Source organism: Alosa pseudoharengus, unplaced genomic scaffold, assembly GCF_046254945.1.
Source record: "Alosa pseudoharengus isolate Yale_2024_CS ecotype anadromous, Long Island Sound unplaced genomic scaffold, YU_APseudo_1.1 YU_APseudo_1.1_scf_20, whole genome shotgun sequence".
NCBI lineage: Eukaryota > Metazoa > Chordata > Actinopteri > Clupeiformes > Clupeidae > Alosa > Alosa pseudoharengus.
In genome coordinates, this window is record NW_027468664.1 from 20948275 (window position 1) to 20975106 (window position 26832).

At 40.9% G+C, this 26832-nt stretch overlaps 1 protein-coding gene across 1 annotated transcript; it reads left to right on the top strand.

Moving 5' to 3' along the window:
- The first annotated feature begins 1564 nt into the window (after positions 1-1564).
- Positions 1565-25032, top strand: LOC143136469 (lysozyme g-like). The gene is made up of 7 exons (XM_076297194.1): positions 1565-1935; positions 12086-12174; positions 14477-14506; positions 14640-14726; positions 14980-15182; positions 15311-15449; positions 24836-25032. The coding sequence occupies exons 1-7, from the start codon at positions 1565-1567 to the stop codon at positions 24973-24975; spliced, it is 1059 nt and encodes a 352-aa protein (XP_076153309.1). The 3' UTR covers positions 24976-25032.
- Positions 25033-26832: the final 1800 nt, after the last annotated feature.

Here is a 26832-nt window from a genome sequence, read left to right on the forward strand (position 1 = left end):
TCAGTTGCAGTTACTGCCTTTTGCCACTAGATGTCCTCATTTGTACCTTTTTTTGTCATTTTCAGAAATTGCCTGATTTTCTCAGCTCATGTGTTTGAGTGATTACACCTGTGATTGTTAATGAATCAGGGTATTTAAGGAGCATGTGTTTGTTAGTGCCTTTGCTGAGTTCTTCTGTGTGCCACCTGTGTTGTAGTTTTGAGAATCCGCTTGAAAATACTTTTTGTTATCAATTTCTCCCTCTTTGAGGTGTTTTTTGACTTAGGCTGGCCTGTTTAAATGGACTTTGTCTACTGCCCTCTGTGGATATTTTTGCCTTTTTTGACTTGATGGTCATTGCCTATGCCTGTGATACTTTGCAACAATCTGCAAGAACTTCTGTTTGCCTGCCTGTTTTTGTGACTCAGTGAACCCTGCGTCTGACTCTCCTGCAGGAGGACTTTTAGTTCATTCATATCCAAGGGTGGTACAGGGGATTCATCTCCACCTGTCACTCCAGAGACCCGGATTCAAATCCCCGTGAGGGCCTTACTCTTGATTCATATGGCTGTTCATAGTTCCACATACCTATCACACATATAAAGTACGAGCCGATTTGGCTGACCCCCATCTTCGGACCTCTGCCTGGTTTTCTCATGGAATGACACTTAAGTAGCATTTTCAGTATTTATTTTTCTAATTTTCAGTATTTATTTTTCTGTATTTCTCATTTGCAACTAGTGGCAAACTTCTCATTATTGCCAGAAATTTGGTGGAAGTTTGCCTCTAGCGGCCTACATTGGCAAATTTCTGGCAATATTTTCTAGTGAACTCCTTTGTTTCCCACAAATCGCCCACAAGTTTGCAGCAAACATGAAATTTTTGTACGGGTGTCCCTTGTAAGAAATGATGCATGTAAGAGCAGTAGGATATAGCCATGTATAAATAGTTACAGTATGTACCTTTGTAGATAAATAAATAGAACACTATGGGTGGGATAGAGTAGTGCAATTGCCCGTAGTGCAGTAGGGTAGTGCAAATGTCCGTTGTGCGGCTGTTGTTATCCCTGTCAAGGTTGCCATGGTCATGGACACCTCAACAGGCACAGGTGAGGTACAATGAAGAGAGGGAAGGAATAGTGCAATATCTGAGGTTTAAGATTTAGATATAAATATAGTGCAAGGCAGTTCAGTGCAATGATAATGTATTAATAACAATATTGTAGTTGTAAGATTGAAGTATACATGACTAGTATACATGTAGATGAGCAGAATAGTGTTGACTGACTTTGTTCAGTGTAAGGGTGGGTACTATTTTTTAGCGTTCAACAGATTGATTTCTTGGGGGAAGAAGCTGCATCTGTATCGGCTGGTTTTGGCAAACAGTGCCCCGTATCGCCTACCAGAGGGAAGGAGGTTGAACAGTTTGTGACCAGGATGTGAGGGGCCTGCAGAGAGTTTTGCTGCCCTTTTCCTGACCCTGTACCGGTACAGGTCCTGGATGGAGGACAGCAGTATACATCACATTATATGTTTTCTCTTTCCTTCTCTCTCTCTCTTTCTCTCTCTTTCCTTCATTCCTAGACATGGAACCCATCATGTCCATCCTTCAACCCATCCTGGAAATAACACTGATGGTGTACAACCAGTGCCAAAAGGTAAAGAGCAATAAGAAGCACTGTGCACACCTCTCCAAGCGCGTGTCTCTACTGGTGGAGCTGCTGAAGGCTGCACAGGAACAGGACCTGTGCGACAAGACCGTGCTCGTGCGCAAGGCCCTGACGGAGCTGGGCGAGGTGCTGCAGACGGCCATGGAGCTGGTGCAGGCCCACGTGGATGCCTGCTGGATCGAGCGCATGTGGAACACAGAGGAAATGGGCCAACAGTTCGACCCGCTCAACATGCGACTCAGCCAGGCCGCCGACACACTGTCCCTTGCCCTGCAGGTGAAGCACAGGTACGGGAGACTCCCTCGTCTGGACCAACAACTCTCGCCCTCGTCTATTATTATGACCGCCGCGCAGCGAAGCGGAGGGTAGGGCAGACACAGTTTTCTGTGAATATCTCGAAAACCGTAGGGTTTAGGAGGACCATTTTTTTTTGTATGTTGATCTCAAGGGGCCATGTCAATCCATTTCATAACCACTCATTTCATGTATAGCGCCACCTAGTTAAACACAAAAATGTAAAAATGAGGTGTTGTAATTGAAGGTATCTGTGACCTAACATAGTCAAAACTGCACCAAATTGGAAGTGTAGGATCATTATGACACCCTCTGTATGCACGCCAAATTTTGTGGAATTCCGTTCATGGGGGGCCACACAATAAATTAATTTATGTTACTATACACCAACTGGCCTGTAGGTGGCCGGAGACAGTTTTCTGTGAATATCTCGAGAACCGTAGGGCCTAGGAGGTCCACCTTTTTTATGTATGTTGGTCTTAAGGGGGCATGTCAACCCATCCCATTACCACTTATTTCATGTATAGCGCCACCTAGTTAAAAATTAAAAAGCAAAAAATTAGGTGTTTTCATCACAATATCTCTGGCTGACAAGGTCAAAACTGCACGAAATGAAAAGTGTAGGATCATTATGACACCCTCCGAATGCATGCCAAGTTTTGTGTACTTTCGTTCATGGGGGGCCTTACAATAAAATAATTTATGTGTACATTTAGTGACGTACACCAACAAGGATTCCCGGGACACTGAAAGACTGGGGTACACAAAACTTGGTGGGCATGTACCCCCACATGGATAGCATGGAACCGTCATTTTTCGTTTTGATGTGTAGCCCCCCCGCTGAACTGGACCCCCCGAAAGGAGGGTAGGGCAGACACAGTTCTCTGTGAATATCTTGAGAACTGTAGGGCCTAGGATGACCATTTTTTCCCGTATGTTTGCCTCCAGGGGTCATGTTAACCCATTTCATGTACACACATGTGCACAAACAGATACACACACACACACATACATTCACAGTAATCATACGTATGACACATACTCACACAGTAGACATATGTACGCTTGCACAGGCACATACGCAGGCACACACACAAGCACGCACGCACACACACACACACACACACACACACACACACATAACATAAACATGAACATGCACACAATTCAAGAATTTCTCAGAATTATGAACAGGCAAGATGGAGGTGGGGTTGTATAAAATGAATTTTACATGTGAAATCTATGAACTAATCATGTTTTGGTACTTGTTGTCTAGCAGATATCAGTGAGAATTGAGTACGTGTGAATAATGCAATTTAGTGAAACAGTTAGAATCATATAGGCCTTTCAGCGTGATTTATTTTTGTGGAAAAAATGTGCTGGACTGGGCGGCGGTCATATTTTGTACCGCTCTGCGGTACATCTAGTTTATATAGCGCCTCTCTCAGACTCAAGGTCACTTTACAAAGCCAACACAAACAAAGCAAGACAACACAAAAACAAACAGAAAATTGCGATGAGTCTAAGCGGAGGCGGGAGAAGAAAAGTGTTCCTGAAACAGAAAGGTCTTGAGGTGAGGGAATTCCAGAGCTTGTGGCATGGAGCTGAAAGACCTGCCACCTAGGGTAGAGAGTCTGGTGCGGTTAGAGGATCTGAAGGAGCAGGAAGGAGTGTAAGAGATCAGAAGGTCACAGAGGTAAGGAGGAGCAAGGTCATGGAAGGCTTTGAAAGTTAGTAGTAGAATTCTGAATTTAGTGATTTAGTGGGGAGGCCAATGAATAGAGGGTTACAGTAGTCTAGGCAGGATGTAATGAAGTAGTGAAACAGGGTTTGTGCATCAGTGGTAGAAAGGAAGGGGCGAAGGTGGGCAATGTTCCGGAGGTGAAAGAATGCAGTTTTAGTGAGGGATTTAATGTGGGGGTCGAAACTGAGTGAGGAGTCAAGCAGTCAAGCAGTATGTCGAGGTTTCTGACAACAGGAGCGGATTTGACAATTGTACCATCAATGTTCAGACTGAGACTATGAGATTTGGACAGTTGAGGTTTGGGGCTGATGAGAAGGATTTCGTTTTTTTATCTGTGTTGAGTTTTAGAAAGTTATCTTGCATTCATAGATTTTAATCAGAAAGGCAGTTAGTGAGTGAACTGGGAAGAGGGTCAGTGAGGGAGGATGTAGTGAGATCTAATTGGATGTAATCGGCATAGCAATGGAATTGAAGGCCATGTCTACTGATGACTTGGCCAAGGGGCAGGATATATATATATATATATATATATATAAGGAAGAGGAGGGGCCCAAGAACAGAACCCTGGGGGACACCACGAGTGGCAGGGGATGTGGCAGACTTGTGTGGACCCAAAGTGGCAAACTGTTGTCTGTTGGAGAGGTAGGACTGAAACCAGTGGAGGGCTATGTCTGAGATACCAAGAGCTGACAGGCGGGAGATGAGTACATTGTGGTTGACCGTGTCAAATGCAGCGCTTAAGTCAAGGAGGATGAGAATGGTTGGTGAGCCGTTATCAACAGACAGGAGGAGGTAATTTAATACTCGCAGGAGTGCAGTCTCTGTGCTGTGACGTGTACGGACACCAGATTGGAAGTGCTCATACAGTATATTGTCAGTGAGAAAGGAGTGAAGTTGTGAAGCAACCACTCTTTCCAGTACTTTGGCCAGAAAGGGGAGGTTTGAAATAGGACAGTAGTTGGAGAGAGAAGTGGGATCACAGTCGGGCTTCTTTAAAATGGGGGTAACTGCAGCAGTTTTCAGAGCAGGGGGAACAACATCAGAGCAGATAGTCCATGGGCCAGAGCAGAAGTTGGTATCACCAAAGGTGGCAAAATCTAGCAATGATTTTCATAATCCTCTATGTCTGAGAGATATGTTTTGGTATGATAACCTTTTCTAAGTGGTAGCTTAGTTGTATTTTTACTGGCTTTTATACCCATACCCAGTACAATTCACAATACATGCCTATGTGTAGGTATAGGTGTATGCAAGTGTGTGGGATGATGTGATATGTCTTAATCTATGTTATATCATATGTAGATGGCATAGGCTTTTAGAAAATATACAGTTTAGATGGATAATTTAGCTTTACATGAATTACATAGGCTAAAATGTATCCGTCATACACTTTTTCACCTATATAATATAGGATTAGATAGAGGCAAAAGACTAAAAGTGGGTGGGTCAAATCCAAACTCTTGCTATATCACATCTAGAGAGTATAGGCTTTTAGAAAATATATGGGTTAGATAGCTGAATACACAGCTATTTTAGACCCATAACTAATAGCTGTCCATTGAAAATCAATGCATTTCAATGTAATGCAAAATACATTACAGAACTAAGGTATAGTGGTATGGAGGAAGTTGGGAGATGTCTCAATGCACATAATATCACATCTAGAATATATAGACTAAAATATATTTTAGGGTAATTAATCTGTTTTCCTTAATGATACCAAAACTATAATGATCGGACATGCCATAATATTTCAATTCTAAAGCACTATTAGGCCTAAATTAGCCCATTTCACAAGATGGGGCCGCTGTGTAAATCAACTTCCTGTGGAAGAGCACTGTCCCATAGACATCAAAAGAAAAGTTGAATGGTTCTCTATGACAAAATCGTTGTTGGGGCGTTTTTTTGCTGAAGAGGGCAGGTTTTTGAGCGTGAATGGGCGGAAATCACTCAACCCAATCTGGCAACACTGGTGTTGGTGTTTGCTGGGCCACAGGGCCAGTATGTGGATGGAAGCAGTTTAGTTAGGCTACAGAACAACAATGGCTGTTGTAGTGTCAAAAACAGATTACAAGGTGAGTCCTGTTTATTTTTATTTGTGTTATGATTCAGATGTGTGAGAATGAGCAAGGATGACCAATGACTAGGCTACTTGTGAAAGACTAGATATAATAACCCAACTGGCCCAAGTAAGGTACTAACATCATTATCAAGCAATGATGTCTGCTGTAAACCGTACTGTAGACTTCCCCAATATGTGTGTGAACAAAAGAAAGGACAAAAATTAGGGGCAGCCGTGGCCTACTGGTTAGCGCTTCGGACTTGTAACCAGAGGGTTGCCGGTTCGAACCCCGACTAGTAGGCATGGCTGAAATGCCCTTGAGCAAGGCACCTAACCTCACTTAGCGCCGCTGTTGTTGCAGGCAGCTCACTGCGCCGGGATTAGTGTGTGCTTCACTAATTCACGGATTGGGATAAATGCAGAGACCAAATTTCCCTCACGGGATCAAAAGAGTATATATACTTACTTACTTATAATATACAGAGATGTAGCCTATGTGTGAGAGAGCAGTTTCAGTTGGTAGGCTAGAATACTGATGAGAGTGGCAAGTGAACATGTTCTCTCCCTCACATACGCACTCTCTCACACACTCTCTCTCTCTCTCTCACTCACACGCACACACTTCATATATTCCCTCTGTGTCTCTCTCTCTCACACACACACAGTCACACACACTGTTGCTGAGTAGGAAAAGGCCTCATTTTAGCACATCATTCCTGATATATCTCTGTTGCTTTCAAATTGTTGTACATCCCAGAATAGAGAAGCATGGCAGAAGGAAGTAGTGGTATTCGGGGGGGGAGTAGGGTTGGGTATCGTTTGGGTTTTATCCAATACCGGTGCTAAATCGATACTTTTAAAACGGTGCCGGTGCCGAAACGGTGCCTGAACCGGTACTTTGTTTTTAAAATGTTTTAAATTAAAATGGTCTAAAGCATGAATTGCTTTTTTTTTTTATTGATAAGACAAATTTGAACTGTTATATTCAATTTACTATCAATATCTCATTTAAACGTTAAAACAGCTTGCCATGCATGCACACACAATGGTGAGCTCTGCTTTCAAGTTTACCCAGTGTAGGCGGTTTGCCATAATGCAGGGATTCCCAAACTGTGGTACGCGAGCTACTTCTAGGGCAGGGGTGGGCAACTAATTTCCCCAAGGGGCCACATGACAAACTGGGACTGTTGAGGAGGGCCGGACCCAAAATACCGAACTCAAGTCTGAACTCAATTCTGTTCAATTCTATTCTGTTCTTGTATAACATTAAGTAAATCATATGGTTTTGTTTACTAGTCGTAAGAACAGATGAAAATGTGAGGGAGACAAAGGAAAAACAGCAATATTTAATCTATGTCCAGTATTTAATCCTCATTCTCGAAAATTATTTTTTGACATTTTGACAGTTTTTTCAGTTTTCAAAGACTGATATAAAAAAGTACTACAATATCTATATAATTAGGCTAGGTCATGAAAATGTGAAGGAGTCAGTACAACCTAGGCCTGTGCCACCATTTCATCAACACTCAACAATATTTCATCATTAAATCATTACCATCATTAAATTAACTCTATGCAGAATTAGACTACGAAAATGTGGAGCAGACAATAGTAGGCTGTCATTAGTTAATCAACATGCACAAAGAAAACTATTTTAAAAATGTAGGCTATGTTTTTGCTTTAACTTTATGCACATAACTGTGATTGGTCAACTCGCTCTGTGTTGAGCCGGCTGCTTCAAGCAACCTGTGGGTAGTAGCATCATACTAGTTCGCTAACATAAGCTTTGCAAATAAACTCAGACATATTTTGGTTACAATTACGGGGTTATCCGATTGTAAACTGTCTTTCTGCCAGTAACGTTTTGAAATGAACACTTCTCGCCAAAGACCAGCAGTAAGAGTTCGTTCTAACAACCTTTGCGGTGGTGAGCGACGCAGACATAAGAGACACAAAACTTTGAAAGGTTTACGCCGACGTAAAGGCAACTGCATTGTGTCGACGCAGAAGCATAAATTATATTCACCAGCACATCAGTGAGGGTGTTTACGTCTTATGCATCCACGCACAAATGTATGGGCGTACAAATAGCAGTCGCTTTCAAAAATAAAAACAACGATATTGATTTGCATGAATTATCTCTATGCTAGGCTCTTGACTATTGTTCTTTCACGGACCTTACGCGGGCCGGTCAGGGAAAGAATTATAGAATGCGTTACGTTTTTATGTGTCGGATGGTGGGGGTACGCGAGCCGAGTCGGAATGTAGGCGGTGGTAAGCGGGGGGAAAAGTTTGGGAACCGCTGCCATAATGTATGTTAAAACCGCTTGCCATAAAACTGCCAGGTCATGGACAACGGCATTTGCAAGCAAGCTAATCTAACAGGGACTCTATTTTCCAGTTAATTCAGTGTGTTCCCAAATGCTTCAAGAAATTTCATGTTTTAACCCATAACACGCAGTAGTTTTGAACATGTTAGGGTACATGTCGGTGTTGAAGTGTTTTCCAGCGCTAGCCTAGTAGGCATTTTAAAAGCAACTATGGCTATGCGCTAACACCAGTCAGCTGAGTTTAATTAGCGATAACGTAGCCTACGCAGATGGTTTCGTAGCCTCTTTGACAGCTCAGTGACATGGTATGTAACCTACATATTTATGTTTTTGCCAGCTAACTTTTAACATGATCTTCATATTCATTGTGATGCTATATGGGCCTCATGCACATGAAAGATTAATAAAGATTATGTTGTTTAACACCGTGAAATAAAGTTTTCACCTTACAACTTTGCTGATAACATTTCAAATAAATGTCAGTTAGCGCATTAGCAAGGATATTAACGTATAGGCTACTGTTGATGTTGTTTCATAGCCTTTTGCTTGTGTGTAGTTAGGCCCATTGCTAGATTTTGACAGGAGCTCGCGATATCGCTTTAAAGTAAGCTACTTGGGCTCACGCAAGCTGTCAAACACGGTCCACTCGCCTATGTGGTGTACCCCTCTGGTTTATACATCCAGTGTTTATCATATGTTAGCTAACTGTATCTGGATATTTTTCTATCAGAGCAAGACGTTAGAGATGGCGACATGCAGTGATGCCTTGTATAAAAAATAAAAAAACGCTATTTAAGCACCGAAATCCACGTTGTTATTCGATGCAGTTACTACCTTTTGTGTCGGCACCGGTGCCATATTAGGACCGTGTTTCGGTGCCCAACCCTAGGGGGGAGTGATTAATACATTGTTCAGATGATAAACCTTGTGGCACCTACTGTATGAACATAAAGTCATGATACACACTACTGAGAGCAGCTGAAATTAGAGCCCCATCCTTGATCTTGCTAAAGGTCTCCCTGAGGGTAGAATACCATCCATATTGTATCACAGAAAATGCCGTAGCATCTTTACTATGAAGAAACTGCTTGACAAGATCCTTGCAAAAGACATATCTGCAGAACCGTCTGTCACAGAGGACCTAAGAAAATCCGCAAGGGAAGGTCCAACGACTTTAAGAGTTTATGAGGCCAAAGGTATACAGGTGCTGGTCATATAATTAGAATATCATCAAAAAGTTCAATCATGTCAGTAATTCCATTCAAAAAGTGAAACTTGTATGTTATATTCATTCATTAGACTGATATTTCAAATGTTTAATTATTTTCATTTTGATGATAATAACTGACAACTAATGAAAATCCCAAATTCAGAATCTCAGAAAATTAGAATATTACTTATTACTTATTTATTACTTAAATAAGAAATGTTGGCCAACTAAAAAATATGAACATGAAAAGTATGAGCATACAGCACTCAATACTTAGTTGGGGCTCATTTTGCCTGAATTACAATGCGGCATGGCATGGAGTCGATCAGTCTGTGGCACTGCTCAGGTGTTATGAGAGCCCAGGTTGCTCTGATAGTGGCCTTCAGCTCTTCTGCATTGTTGGGTATGGCGTATCACATCTTCCTCTTCACAATACCCCATAGATTTTCTATGGGGTTAAGGTCAGACGAGTTTGCTGGCCAATTAAGAACAGGAATACCATGGTCCTTAAACCAGCACTGTGTGCAGGTGCCAAGTTCTGTTGGAAAATGAAATCTGCATCTCCATAAAGTTGGTCAGCAGCAGGAAGCATGAAGTGCTCTAAAACTTCCTGGTAGACGGCTGAGTTGACCTTGGACCTCAGAAAACACAATGGACCAACACCAGCAGATGACATGGCACCCCAAACCATCACTGACTGTGGAAACTTTACACTGGACTTCAAGCAACGTGGATTCTGTGCCTCTCCTCTCTTCCTCCAGACTCTGGGACCTTGATTTCCAAAGGAAATGCACAATTTACTTTCATCAGAGAACATAACTTTGGACCACTCAGCAGCAGTCCAGTCCTTTTTGTCTTTAGCCCAGGCGAGACGCTTCTGATGCTGTCTCTTGTTCAAGAGTGGCTTGACACAAGGAATGCGACAGCTGAAACCCATGTCTTGCATACGTCTGTGCGTTGTGGTTCTTGAAGCACTGACTCCAGCTGCAGTCCACTCTTTGTGAATCTCCCCCACATTTTTGAATGGGTGTCTATTAATGTGCTTGGACACAGAGCTCTGTGAACAGCCAGCCTCTTTAGAAATTACCTTTTGTGTCTTGCCCTCCTTGTGCAAGGTGTCAATGGTCGTCTTTTGGACAACTGTCAAGTCAGCAGTCTTCCCCATGGTTGTGTAGCCTACAGAACTAGACTGAGAGACCATTTAAATGCCTTTGCAGATGTTTTGAGTTAATTAACTGAGTGTGGCACCAGGTGTCTTCAATATTGAACCTTTTCACAATATTCTAATTTTCTGATAAACTGAATTTGGGGTTTTCATTAGTTGTCAGTTATAATTATCAAAATTAAAATAAATAAACACTTGGAAAATATCAGTATGTGTGGAATAAATGTATACATTATACAAGTTTCACTTTTTGAATGGAATTACTGAAATAAATAAACTTTTTCATGATATTCTAATTATATGACCAGCACCTGTATTTTGTGACAAATGTAGCAAGCAGAAGTCCATTACCATAGATCCTGCTACAGGGCGTACACAAAGGAAGATTCAGACATAGACAAAGATGAAACTAACTTGGCCTGCAAATGTGTACGGACCTGCAAACTTCCTGACTGCTCCTGCCTTTCAAACAAATTAAAGTGCACGGAATTGTGTATGTTACAAACTTGTAGAAATCAGATGGAGGAAGAGGAGGATGAGGAGAACATAAATGCCGGTCTGGATGAATATAATGATAGTGATGAAGATTAAAAATATATTTTTGAGTCCTCATTAATCTTGTCTTCAAACGTTTGAGCACATCCACCTATAAATTCCCCTGTAGCCTAAAGTTGAGCCATTTTTGCAGCCAAGACATTATGGTCTCCATCAAAGCCAAACATGCCTATTCAGCCATTTAATCCATATATTTTCTAAAAGCCCATACTCTCTAGATGTCACAAAACATGAGTTTGGACTTGATCCACCCTTTTCTATCCTTTTGCATGTATATATTAATGTATTATATAGGCGAAAATGTGTACATTTTATTTAATTTTGCCTGCATCATTAATGAAAAACTAAATCATCCATCTAAATTTTATATTTTCTACAAGCCTATGTCATCTAGATGTGATATAACATGGATTAAGACATGTCCCACCTTCCTCCAGACTTCGAGGCAACCATATCTGTACATAGGCTTGTATTGTATAATTTACTGTGTGCCGGTATAAAAGCTAGGAAAAATACAACTAAGCTACCACTTAGAGAGGGCTATCATACCAAATAATGTCCCTCAGGCATGGAGGATTACAAAAATCATTGGTAGATTTTGCCACCTCAGGTGATACCGATATGTGATTTTTTGGGTCCTGGCCCATGGACTAAGAGGCTAGAGTTAACTAGTACAACCACTGGTTCACAGATAGCTGTGGTGCATGCCTTAAGTAGGGGGGTGGGAGCAGGTCAAGCTGACAGGAGGAGGGGTTAGATTTAGTGATGATATTTGAGACAGTAAGGGCATCAACAGGTGTAAAGTGGGTGAGTTTAGGGCCCAGAGGAGGAGAATATGTAGACAGATTGAGCAGAAGGTTGAAAACTATGGTAAATCTGATCATTTTGTCTTCAACGAAATGAAGGAAAGCCTGGCACTGCTCAGGTGTTTGGGGGCAGGCAGTCACAGGAGGTTTGAGGAGTTTATTGACCATCCTGAAGAGTGTTTTCGGCCTAGACTTAGAGTAGTTGATGAGTGATGAATCGTACCTAGAGCGGGCCGCATTAAGGGTGTCCCTGTACTTGTGTACACAACAGGGACCAACTACAGGAGGTGTTCAATGACCTGCGTCGGCAAAAGGAGGACGAGGAAGACAGGAGGGTTGACCTAGAGGAATGGCTGACAAGTGAGCCCAAACACTATCTCTCTCTCTCCCTCCCTACCTCTCTTTTCTCCCTCTCTTTTCTGTTTTTCTGTCTGTATGTGTGTATGAGTGTGTGTGTGTGCTGAGCTGAGGTATATTTCATATTGTTTTCTCTGGGTCTATCATGCCTTTGTGTTATGCACAATGTTATGCATTGTGTTATGCACCCAGCATAACAATAAAATACAGTGTCTATATAACAACATATAACAAATATTCAAGAATCAAATAATTTATTTATCAGTCTTACATTGTCTTTTTTATTTTCAGTCCTCTAATGTAATTATTAATAGATAACACTTACTTAAAAGTCAACCACTGCTGTTGCTGTTGTTCTCCCCTAATTGTAGCGAGAGAGAGGAGCAACACCAATGTTTAATCTTTAGAATTTTATTTTAATGTGCCAACATAAGGGACTAACGTTTCAACGTTCTGCCACGTCTTCATCAGAGTCTAGAATGAAAAGCATAGGTAGTGGTACCTTATTAAGCTAAACAGGAACACCTGACAGGTGTGCAGGGGTCTTCCTATGGCTACCATAGAAGCAGGCTACACTCAAAACATTAACAGCCCTGAAGGGTGTAAGCATAACAAGTGATTATACTAACATAGACAAAATAGACACAGAAATCACATATATGGTAACATCTCAACTTCATATATAGTAACAAGTCATTAAGATCAATACAAAATAATCATAAATTCATTAAATATGCACATAAACCTACAAGAAACAAGATAGGTTAAATTGAGGCCATGAGGTTCCAGTGTATTAAGAGTAAATATCCAAAACGCCTCTCTACATAAGAGTTTTTTAATAATGTCTCCGCCTCTGGAGGGTGTGGTGATTCTTTCTACACCCCATACTAGACTCTGACGAAGACGTGGTAGAACGTTGAAACGTTAGTCCCTTATATTGGCACATTAAAATAAAAATCTAAAGATTAAACATCTGTGTTGCTCTGGTGAACTCCTCATTCTAGTTCAGTCTTTGTTTTGTCCTTCTTTACGCTTCTCATCTTCTCAAAACTCTGAAACATAACAAAATGTGGAAAAAGTGAAGTGCTGTGAATACTTTCCGTATGCACTGTATACTATCAACAGTTAATGCTATTTTTCACAGTAGAATCTGTATTTGGAAGCTCATGTTAGGCTAGACTAGTTATTTTGCCTACCTAGACTCTGCATGAAAAAGCTTTGTACAGTATGACCCTTTTTTTCTTTGGTGGCATAGCTGATCTACAAAGCACAAGAAGGGGCAAACATGTACATGCCGAAGAGCAAAGGGAATATTAAAATGTTTTACACTGGCCTTTTTTGGATTATGTATTGGTAGATAGCCCTGATAACTTAGCCTACCCAACACACCTGCTGGCTTGTCTGCCAGTGCCACCACAAAGTGAAGTAGCCTATGCTTTGACACTCCTGTGCATGTCAGATAACCCCCCTTAAAGTTTCAGCCAATCAAATGACAGTGTTTCTTGTACTGTCGTCCTGGCCGTCGACATCGGTCCAAAAAGCACAAAGGAGTTTGTTAAAATATTAGTGGGGACAATTTTGTCAGCTCAAAAATATTGATGGGACTAGTACCTAGCATCCCCCCCTAACCTACGCCCATGATTAAAAGTTGGCCTATAGTAGAAATTCACATACATTTAAATTAACAATTATAATTCAATCCTATTTAATTTCAAATTTGTAGTTCAATTAAATTTAAATTCATTTGAACTGAGACATTTACTTTCCCTGTCATTTTCATTTCACTCACGATTGGGAAACCTTTCCAACACTTGCATCGCTGCAGGGGTGACTTTGCGCTAACTTTGAAATCATTGGTCCAGCCTAACCAATTACATTGATTAGGAATTCATAACGTTACTTCCTACTTCGCCTAAAGTTTACAGTACAAACTGACAATAAACAGCATTGGCAGTCAGGAAACAATGTTGTGGGCCTATATTTTGCTGTAAATAAATTAACACATTCTTTCGACTGCAGTGTTTGCAGGCGTTGCTACTATTGTTTACCTCAGCCACTTTCGATTTTGAAACCTTAGTGTCATCCCTTCTCGTCGCTGGTTGGGCAGGTAATCTGCCGACTGATGGAAAACATTAGTGAACTATGGTGTTCCAAACTGAAAGGAGATCTAGATGGGCATGGCCAGGCTGCTTTATTTCAGCCTCATGCAATTCTGTGCACCACCATTTAATTCAATGACCGCAATACAGGTTCGGTTTCAGATAAATGTTTCAAATAAGCTATATAATTTTGTGTACCTGCATAGGACGCATGACTCCTATTACAGACTATGATGGTGAGAACAAAATTCTTTGCCTTAAAATCCTTAGACATTTATGTTTTTTTTATTTTTATTTTTTTATTTTGGAGAGTTATGTATAGAAACCCACACGTAGGATGAACTCTTTTCTCGTCCTTGTTGTTTCCAGTTGGACGCTATGGAGATGTTATGAAGACTGAGACCACTGGGGCATCAGCAGCAACTGCCCGTCAGGATGGTAACAATGAGATCTCTGGTAAGATAGCATGTAGTCTTTCATGCAGACTGAAAACTCAACGGGACACTATATCTAATATGCATTTTGTGCCATGATTGTTTAGTAATGCTGAAATAATGCTTTTTCTTTTAGTTTGGCTAAACTCTCAGGGCCAGTTTCAAGTATTAAGCCTAGACTTAGACTAAAAGTGTTTTGCAGGATTATGCTTGAACCATGTATGGGAAACTGCCCTCAGTGCTTTAAACATTTTGATCAACATCCTTAACTGCAGGTAAGCCTGCCTCCTTCGAGCTGGCTGAAACAGATCTTGACAGGATGAACGAGTACAAGGACATCATCATAAAAGTTGGACGGGAGACCGGTGTGGATCCAGCTGTCATTGCTGGCATCATATCTAGATCATCCAGGGCAGGTTCAGAGCATGTACTGGAGGATGGTTGGAATGCCAATCGAGATACTTTTGGACTAATGCAGGTGAGCCTGTCACATACTTTGAAAAGTAAACGTGTAGACTACAAATGTCATGCATTAACTTCTTTTGTTGACATGTAACATGTATTTTGCACAAATGAGATGCTGAATGGTTTACCTGATTGTTCTAGATCACCAAACAGTGGCACAAACTGAAGGGTGACTGGGACCGTGAGGAGCATATCAAACAAGGCACGGGCATTCTCATTTCTTCAATAAGAGACATTAAAAGAAGATTCCTTAATTGGACCAAGGAACAGCAACTTAAAGGTATGCGTTGATGATAACCTGCATACTCAGTATCATACTCTAACAGGGGTGATCTGTTTACTTTTTCCATTTGATAATTCTATGGGTGTGCAACCAGTGTGAATCACCTTTGTCCAGTCGTTCAGGAGCCTTAGAGAAATATCTCAGTTGAATAATTCAGTCTATAAATAAATGAAAAATAGTCTACAGAGTATTAATACCCATCAGTGGTGTTACATTTCTCTATATTTTTCTTTGACAAAATATTTAGGAAGGGTGATCCGGTAGGAATTGGAGGTCTGGTGACCCTCTACTAGGGCTGAAACGATTCATCGAGTTACTCGAATAACTCGATTACAAAAATTACTCGAGGCAAAAACCCTGCCTCGAAGCCTCGTTAAATTCCTATGACGCGCACTATACGCGCAGGGATCTGATTGTTCCACACGGACCGTTGTTCAGGAAGCACACCACTAGCGCGTGAATCGTGATACCAAAGATTGTTAATACATTCTGAATTTAGCTGGCGCGATGGCGGAGTCAAGATATCCATAAATGGCAGAGAATGTATAAAGTTTTCAAGTAAAGTTTTGGGATCATTACATACTTAAAAAGGAGAAGAACAAGCATCTGAACCTAAATATCCACTCCATGCTGTTTCACCAAGCGTCAATAAAGTAGGCTAGGCTATTTATCAATCTATCTAGCCTATCTATCAAATAATCTACGTAGCCTAGCAAATAGGCTCACCCCAGAAATGATTTTTTAGTAGCCTAATGGTAAAATTATTTGTTAGTAGCCTAATAGTAAATGCTGCAGGTGTAGAAATCTACATAAAACAGATATTTATGTTGATGTCAGGTCTAGATTACAGCATGAAACTTGTTGTAGGTTACATATTAATGCATTAAATTGCTTTCCCTCTTCTCCCTCCCAGCACTTCACAACATAGTATGGACAGCTTTGTTCGCCCAGCTAAGTCATGCACAAGAGGCTGCAATTTTACAGAGAGCATTTTGAACATTATTTAATTGATGGCAATGGCACTTAAAAACACTAAATGGGTAAATTGCAATAAATGGGCTTAGTTTTGTAGCCTAATCTTGGAGTTAGATAAATACCTCTGTGCCAATTGCTTGATCATTTTACAGCCATGTAATTTTCGTTATGCATTATGTGTTTTGGTTGTTTAAAAATGCAAAAAAAAAATTATCCGATTAATCGATTAATCGATCGATAAAGTGCTAGATTAATCGATTACAAAAAGAATCGATAGCTGCAGCCCTACCCTCTACCTTACATGAAAATGTATAATAAATTGAACAAGTGCTTTTTAAGTTATGTGAGTGGATACACACATGCAGATGGACAGAGCAACAGACGGTCAGACAGATCCAATTACAATACCTTCTGCCCCCTAGTGGAGGCAAAGGTAATAATCACAAAAGTGTGTGTACACACCATAGACATAATATACATAGACGCCGCATCGACTGATACTCCCTACTAGCGCTGACGAGACGTGGGGCCGCCATCTTGGATCGGTCATCCACTCCACTCAGTGTAATCTGTTTGGCTGGTGCAATGAGCTGTCAGCGCATTTAATTAATCATACCACACTAAATACCGAACAGATTTTCACACGTTTTTTTTTTTGCTGCAAAGGTCATACATGTAGCTATGACACAGGCCACATGGTTCAGCGTATTTTAATATTCATAGTGGGTTTAACAGTAATAGAATATTCTGATATATGATAAAGTGACCTGACGTCCGATATCAAAACTGGGAACATAATCCATGTTTGACAGCATAGACAAAACTAGTTTGATACAAGTTTAATGAGTTAAATATAGTTCACAGTTGACAGAAAAGTTCCATCAACAGCATTATTCAAAGTCCACAGAAAGGTTCCATAAACATTTAAGTGAGATCAGTGCCATTCAGACATCTGAGGGGTATTCCAAGTAGGCCTATGTGGTTTAGTGACAAACTTGGGTAAATTGACTAAATAAGTTGTAAACCTCCCAGTAGAAAAGCTGTATGATACAGGAAACATGGTTGTGTGTATTTTAATATTCATAGTGGGCTTAACAGTAATAGAATATTCTGATATATATTATAAAGTGATGACATCCAATATAAAAGCTGGGAACATAACTAATCCACGTTTGACAGCATAGACAAAAACTGGTTGGATACAAGTTAAATTTACAGAAAAAATCCATTAACATTTTCAGTTCAGTGCCATCAAAAATAAAGTGATGAACAGACATTGGTGTGGCATAAAGGAAATGGAGTAACTGGGTTCAATATCAACAGTATTTGTTAGACAAGTTCCATAAATATTGTAAAGTGCAAGTTTGTAGGTTTGTTTCTGATCCTTAAAAAACAGACATTGGTTTTAACAGTTCATCAATTCAAGACAAAGAGGTGACTTGTCACTTGTACAGTGTCAATGGGTTCATCAACAGCATCTGTTATTTACAGTTCTCAGAAAGGTTCCAGCCCCAATGAAGAGATTAAATAAAAAGGAATTAAGAAACATTTTAGAGACTGCTAAGATCAGCCCCGTTCATTGCAATCAGTGAAGAATCAGCGAGTGTCTTCACAGGCTCAGTGAGACAGAGGTTACCGTCATGCAGTTGGTTCTATGATTTCGACAACTGGTGCATGTAATTTTGTATGTTCCCACCTTGCTAAAATTGCTTGGGTACACTTTGGCTGAGAACAAAAGTGCTTCAGACAGCAGGTGGGCAAATAAGATGGCAGAACATAGTGAAACTGGGTAAACTCCATAAAAGAGGACTGAGTCAACCAGACGATGGTAAAATGGGACACAGAGTGGCGAATGCAGGTGATGAAGGTGGAGCTCATAAATCAAATATTCAGTCACAGTGTAGCAGATGCCCTGCAGTACTGCAATGAAGAGCTGCACCTTCCTAAGTTCCAGGGATGTGAGACCGTTCAGTTCATTCACAGTCTCCTTGAACAAGGCAGTTGTTCTGGGGAGATACAAAATAATAAATAAATGAATGAAAAGGAATTTGAGAGGCATCTTATTCTTGTTAGTGTAAATGACATGTGAATAATACAGTGTTGGGCAAGCTACTTCGAAATTGTAGTGAACTAAACTATCAGTTACTCTGCCATAAATAAAACACTACACAAAACTACCACCCAGTCAAATGTATTAGTAACACAAACACAGCAGTAGGCTAGTTCACTACATAGGAAGCTACTTTAAATTGTACTCATTTCACATGACAAGAAAAGTGTCGCTTGTGTGGCTAAGCTACTTGATAAATAAAGAAGTTGAGCTATTGAAAAGTTACTTTATTCAGGAAATAGTGAAGCTAGGCTACCACCAACACGCTTAGGCTACAAGTAGCAGCTAGCGATTGCCCAATAATAGGCTACAGTCTGTGCCACTTGTGTAAAATTCGCCAGCCAAATCTAGTATGATTTATTTCTACAATAGCCTTCTTGTGTCAGTTGTAATCTAAGTCAGTGTTATGGAATATGACTTATCAAGTCTCAGTTCATAGCCGGGTGAACACCGAGTAAACATAGCCTAGCTAGATGGCTACGATTTTCATACAGTAATATCAAAGATTGCTCCTTCTCAGCTCTGGTAATATTCTATTCACAAAATACAACCAATAGTACGGTAATGTTAAATCTTACTTGTGAAAAGTAAATCCCCCGAGTATGGTCCGCCGATTTGAGAAGGAACGTGCTGCACAGTGCTGTCATCTTGTAGCCTGGCGGGCCATCCTAGATCATTGAAATGTATAGTCTGGAATCGAACCATTCACCTCGCTTAATCCAAGGGGCGGGCAGAGAATTGTCTTTCAAACTGCCTAGGCATGCAATAGGCCAGCGCTACGACCATATCCGTATCTCCGTATCCGGTCGGCAAAACGGCAAATACATCCTTCTTCGAAAGGAATGACTTAAGTGCATTGTGTTGCTCAACTTTCAAAGAAAAGCACAAGTCCAACTCCTCCAAAGTTGCTCAGCCTGTACGTCTAGTATCAAACCATAGGGATTTCTATTGGCTGACGCCGTGGACGTCATCCAATCACAGCGCTCTATTTTGTTAGAGAGTCTTAAGACGGGCTTAACAGGATAATGACAGTCCTCTAACAAAATAGAGCGCTGTGATTGGATGACGTCCACGGCGTCAGCCAATAGAAATCCCTATGGTTTGATACTAGACGTACAGGCTGAGCAAATTAATTTGCCGCCGCTAGGGTGCGTCTAGATTTCTAGGCTAGTCATCTTGTGTCTTCTGCTGCAAAGCAACGAGGAGTATGACCGGTCCAAGATGGCGGCCGCATTTCTTGTTTCCAGCAGCCAATGCGGCGTCTATGTATATTATGTCTATGGTACACACTGTATTAGCTTCCTCTGGCGTGTAGCTGGATATTTGGATTTAGGAGAGAGGAGATGCCAACCATGAGGTGACATAAGTTCTCCCCAGATCATTTTATTTTATTTATTTACACATTCTTCACCGAAAAGATTGGTGTTATCAAAGGGCAGGCTGACTGATTTACTAAGTGAAAGGATATGTGAGGCTCCAACAGGGTTTCTTCTCTTGTTGGATGGTACATCGTGGTTCCCTCAGTGTCATTCTCAGTTACTAAAAATCTGTAAGGAAATGTTCTGGCTCTCATCAGGAAGGCTACAATGTCTTACATATTACAGACTGTTCCATCATATATGATGGTGGTGTAAAGATTGTGACTAATAGGAGACGATGGCTCTCTTTTAAGTTCCAGTCCTCTTGTATAAGTATAAGTATATATACTTTTTTGATCCCGTGAGGGAAATTTGGTCTCTGCATTTATCCCAATCCGTGAATTAGTGAAACACACACAACACACAGTGTACACACAGTGAGGTGAAGCACACACTAATCCCGGCGCAATGAGCTGCCTGCATCAACAGCGGCGCTCTGGGAGCAGTGAGGGGTTAGGTCAGTGGCGCAAGAGGTGGGTATGCGCTATATGCGGCGCATAGGGGCGCAGCACCGTGGGGGCGCCAAAGCGATGGTAAAAAATAATAATAATAATATATTTGATATATTCTATATGTAGCTACTGTTGTACGTTTCTAAAGCATTTCTGCATTTCCCCAATGTTAGATAACATTTTAGGGACTAACAGGCTAGAGTAGGCGCCCTATCTCATAAGATTCCATCATAGAATGTTGACATAAAAAAGGTGGGGGCGCCGTGAGCGCTGAGTGAGCAGTTTTCGTCTATGGAAAAAGATGGATACAGCAAAAAAAGCTGTCGGGGGCTAAACATAGAAAAAGAAAGAGGAAAATGAGATGGGATGTCAAGGGATGCGACAGTAGTTAAATAAGTGGATGGTGAAAAGCAACAGGTAGGATTTAAAGTGTGACGTCTGTGCTTGGAGGCTTGCAAATATTCATGTTAACAGACTATCGTTTGCTAAGCATATGACAATGGAAACATAACCTATTCCATTAAGATAGCTAGGTGGCTACCATGCTCATACTGAACTTTTAATGGCAAACTGCAAACAGAAATGTCACGCTAGCAACAACTCATTACATGTTTCCATTTCCTAACAATCCTAATATTAATAGCTTAATATTGTGCTGATAATGTGGCAAACAAAGGCTATCAGCCTTATCCTTTGTGAGCAACAGCTGGCAAAAGGACGTTATGAGAACCGTTTAGACTCTCTTAAAGTCTTAAAGTGACAATGCACCATTTAACAATACTTCAAGTTCAAATTGGCAGAATTTCTTAAAAAATAATAATTTGCTTTAGTTGCAAGTTTACTTTAGTTGTTTGTGTGTTTTTTTTTGTTGTTGCATACCCCTCAAAAAATGGGTAGCTGCGCCCCTGGGTTAGGTGCCTTGCTCAAGGGCACTTCAGCCGTGCCTACTGGTCGGGGTTCGAACCGGCAACCCTCCGGTTACAGGTCCAAAGTGCTAACCAGTAGGCCACGGCTGCCTCACGGCTGTCTTGTCATCTCTATGCATGTGCGCATTCACTGACTGATTTTGAACGAGTCATATCATTTATAAGCTATAATACCTATGGTGTGATGTGTCTTGTAAAGTTGAGTCATAGTGTTGGATTATTAAAATGCTGCAGAGCTGAATATTTGTTCCTCCATGATATTTTTGTCTGGATGGTTATCACATCATCACATACCCTTCACCATACCTAGTACTTATTTCAGTTAGCCTAAAAGCTGGTTTGATTTGCATTGAGAGATGATCTTATGGAAAGTACCCCTATCTCTATCCTACCCTACCCCCTATCTCTAGGTATGGTGAAGGGTGACGTGTTGCCAGAACACCGACCGTATGGACCACAGAGCGGTAGCACAAAACCAATACGTCTTACAAGGCGAAAATGCAGAAAGGCTAGATTCAGCGCTAGCTATCAAGGTAATCTCTCTGATCTAGAAAATATGATTAGACAAATTAGGAAAGAAACTGACCAGGAATTGAATCGTAATGTTAAACCAATTACCTTGCAACCTACTCTTGAATTAAGATCACCTGAAAGCATGGAAGTGAATGAATGTGTTGAAGCAGATGTTGAACAATGTGCAGGATTACTAAACCAGATCACCCTGACCTCAGAAATAGTTGATGATTATTGAATGTGAATAAAAGAATGGAAAATGAACCATAACTGCAAACAATTACCTCATAATAAATAATAAAGTGCGATGAATGAAATGTATCATTACAAGTATTTTAGTAGCCTGACCTTGTAAAGTCTAGGGAATTATGCATGTAAAGAATTGTATGTCTCAAACTGTGAAATGGGTAAAGTGCCTTAAACTGTTTAAATGAATGTATTCAGATTGCATTGTGTGAAGGGTTAATGCCATAAATGTTTGTAACCTGTAAGAATGTAACCGATCTCTCTTGATGACTGTAAAAGTGTATGTTGCTAAATGTAATGTGTCATATGGTTATAATTGCCATTGAATGTAAACTGTTTGCGTAACCTCTGGAAACTATCTGTAAACCTGAATGTAATGTATCATCTCCAAAATGTAACCCGGAGAAGGATGTGAATGCGTGTCATCTTAAATTGTTGGTTAAGATCAGTGACTTCTAGAATGTATTAGCTATTGTGAGAATATTCCCAGCTATATTCCCAGCTACCGTGAGAATATTCCCAGCTATGTTTCCAGCTAACGTGAGAATATTCCCAGCCCTCGTGGGAACTTCTAGAAGGTTCTAAACTGTCGTGGGAAAATAGGATTGATTTGTCTCAGGAATGTGTGGGGGAGGTCAAGTCTACCTAGTATAAATAAGGGCCGAACTAAACGATCGGGGCTGCTTCTTCTTTTTTCTTCTACTGCTACGTGCTGTTTGCTGTTACGCTTGATTGTCAGGATTCGTTGTCCGTACTTCATTGAGAAGGCAAGTGTTGGAACTTTGTGCCAGGCTGAAGCCGCGGATCGTAACTCCGCACTACCTGTTGCCGGGATCGCACTGCTACTCCGACAGTGAGAGACTGCAGAACGACTATCAGCGGATTTTTCCCTTTTTTGAGGACTTACTTTTTTCCTATATACCTTTTTCTCCGTTTGTGGATTACTATTGTATTCTCTTCTCCACCTGTGGATTACTATTTTATTTTACTCTCTTTTGTGGATTTACTCTTTTTATATTTTCTACAACATTGTAACCTGCAAGTGGATATTACGCCGCATTTTGTCATCATCTCCAAAGTGCTGAAAAGTAAAGAAACTCATTTAACCTTGGCATCTAATTCGTCAAGCAGTATTTTTTGTCTTCTCTTGGTTTTTCTACGAATTCCAGCAGGAGGGTAAGATAACTGGTTTCTTCTGTGGTTATTTATCTGCTCTGTCTAAGACTTGGGTTAGTTGGACTTGGGTGCTGCTGGACGGTAACAAAATCTCCATCTTTATAAAACCTGAGCAAGAAGTAGCCTATAACCTGTGTCTCTAGATAAATTCTAGGGTCAAACATCTTCGCACGTTAGCCAACTGTTCGAGACCTAGGCATAGTCGCTCCTTATTTCATAACATCTCAATAAATCCACCACGGAAGCCTGATCAACTTCCAAGGGGGATATTTAAAAATAGGAGCAAATAGGTTATCTGCGCCGCAGAGGGAAGACGTGCGACTTCGCTCAACAGTAGGTCCCTGCTATCTACAATAACCTCAAGGGGGGTATCGTGGGTCTTAACTGCCTAGGCCTGGGGTTACGTCTGAGAAACGGCTGACGTTGACTAGGTTCTGGGGGTTACCTGCAGGGGGCAACACAAGGGTATGTGATGATGTGGGGCTATTTTAATTCCAAAGGCCAAGGGAACTTTATCAGGATGTATCCTGGATCCATAAAAATCTGTCTGCCTCTATGGGAGATTAACATAGGGATGTGTGCTTATGACCCCTGTATTTTAAGGAAGAACATTTGGTTACACTTTACTTGACAGTGTTGACATAAGAGTGACATGACACTGTCATGAACGTGTCATAAACAAGTCATAACCATTTATGACAACGCTTCTGTTATTAAGTGACATTCGGTTTTTGTCATAACAAGTTAGGGTTAGGATGAGGTTTAGGTTTAGGGTTACCTAGCGTTCATGAGCTTCGGAAAAACCTTTCTCCGAGTGAAAACATCATCATTCTGCGTCATTCACGTCACTTAACGTGTGAGTCAGAGGTCAGAAACTGGGGCTAGATTTTGCTAACAGAGTTGCCCAGTTAGGGGCTCGTCATCACTTTTGTCGTCACGTTGTAGTTCGTTTGTAGTCCATGTGGCCTTGCATGTCCAACAGTTTGAATGTGAACTTGGGAATTTGCCCTTTTTATCACTTGAAAAGCTGCATATCTTTCTTTCACGAGCATCTTACACTATATTTTAAGCAAATACAGTTGTTTGTTTAGGATTAGTGAGTGTATGTTTTAACCGTTGTTGTGGCATCCGTGTTTGTCACACATTCGATGGCAAAGCACTTGAACACTTGCTGTCGGAAAAACAAAGTAGCCATGGGGGCGGTCCTTGTCATTCCGAGGTGCTCTGAATGCACCATTAGGTTAAGAGTTAGGGTCAGGGTTAGGGTTGGGGTTAGGATTAGGGTTAGGTTTCATGTATCATGACAGTGTCATGTCACTCATGTCGATACTGTCAAGTAAAGTGTTACCGAACATTTATTTATTTTTGATACATTATTCATTCACAAAGAAAATTGGTGTCCTTAAAGGTTGGATTTTTCCTCATTTCTTTAATTAAGGCATTAAGATCAATTTCCAAAAGATTACTTTTTCTTCCTCTTTTTAGTCAACGCATGGGTGTGTAAACTTATGAGCACAACTGTATATTAGTGGATCTTGTAACTCAGTGTCACATTTCTTCACTTCAGGTGGGATTGCAGCTTACTATGCTGGACCACGGAATGTCCCCGCTGAGTATGAAAAAGTGGATGAAAACACCTTTGCGAAGGATTACTCAAATTATGTGGTGGCCAGAGCTCAGTTCTACAGAGAACATGGCTTCCTCTAAATCTGTCTGCTGAACTAACCCTTGCAAGTGAAACTAGATGTACCGCAGAGCGGTACAAAATATGACCGCCGCCCAGTCCAGCACATTTTTTCCACAAAAATAAATCACGCTGAAAGGCCTGTATGATTCTAACTGTCTCACTAAATTGCATTATCCACACTCAATTCTCACTGGTATCTGCTAGACAACAAGTACCAAAACATGATTAGTTCATAGATTTCACATGTAAAATGAATTTTATACAACCCCACCCCCATCTTGCCTGTTCATAATTCTGAGAAATTCTTGTGTGGGTGTGTGTGTGTGTGTGCGTGCTTGTGTGTGTGCCTGCGTATGTGCCTGCGTATGTGCCTGTGTTTGTGCATGTGCATGCATGCGTACATATGTCTACTGTGTGAGTATGTGTCATACGTATGATTACTGTGAATGTATGTGTGTGTGTGTGTATCTGTTTATGCACATGTGTGCACATGGAATGGGTTAAGATGACCCCTGGAGGCAAACATACGGAAAAAATTGGTCATCCTAGGCCCTACGGTTCTTGAGATATTCACAGAAAACTGTGTCTGCCCTACCCTCCTTTCGGGGGTCCAGTCCAGCGGGGGGGCTACAGATCAAAACGAAAAACGGTTCCATGCTATCCATGTGGGGTTACATGCCCACCAAGTTTTGTGTACCCCGGTCTTACAGTGTCCCGGGAATCCTTGACGGAAATTTGGACATGCGAAAAAGGGAAAAAAAAAATCTGACTAAACCTATATGACCGCCGCTTCGCTACTCCGTTACAGTTTAAGTCTGTGTATTAAGTCTAGTACTCATGCTACAGTTTTCTGAAAGCACATTGTTGTTATGAAATACCAGATTATTGAATAAAGACATTCAACATTCTCCATGGCTGTGTTAAACAACAAACAACAACTAAACAGCTTGTGTATAGTCATCACTGATTCATTGATCTTTCAGCAACCATTTGTTCACTCAGGAACAGGATTGGGGAATAAGTAAGACATACATACTCATACAGGTGGGTCTCAAAAAAGTGAATAGAGTGGAAAAGTTATTTTTGTGTGAAGAATATATGAAAGTCAATCTTTCATATATTAGATTCAAAGTGAAATATTGCAAGCCATGTTTTGTTTTAGTGTCGATGATTATGGCTTACAGCTCAAAAATCATTTTCTCAAAATACTAGAATAAAGATGTTATAATACAGAAATGTCAGTTTCCTGAGCCTTTAACCTCTTAGCCTGGTTCAGTAAACACAACTACAATCATGGGAAAGACCGCTGAATTGATAGTTGTCCAGAAGACACTCATTGACACCCTCCACAAAGAGGGTAGGCCACAGAAGGTCATTGCTGAAAGGGCCGGGTGTTCAGAGTGCTGTATGAAAGGGCCGGGTGTTCAGAGTGCTGTATGAAAGCAGAAGGTCATTGCTGAAAGGGCCGGGTGTTCAGAGTGCTGTATGAAAGCAGAAGGTCATTGCTGAAAGGGCCGGGTGTTCAGAGTGCTGTATGAAAGCAGAAGGTCATTGCTGAAAGGGCCGGGTGTTCAGAGTGCTGTATGAAAGCATATTCATGGAAAGTTGACTGGAAGGGGAAAGTAGGAAAAAGTGTGGTCCAAACTCCTCTTTTCACATAAAAACAAATTTGCATTTCATTTGGATATCAGGGTCCAATCAATGTCCAAGAGTCTGGAGGAAGAGTGGAGAGGCACAGAATCCAAGTTCCAGTTTTATGTTTACACAGTCAGTGATGATTTTGGGTGCCATGTCTGATCCTTTTAGGAGTCGATGCAGCCTCTACCAGAATATTTTAGAGCATGTCATGCTTCCATCTGCTGACAAGCTTTATGGAG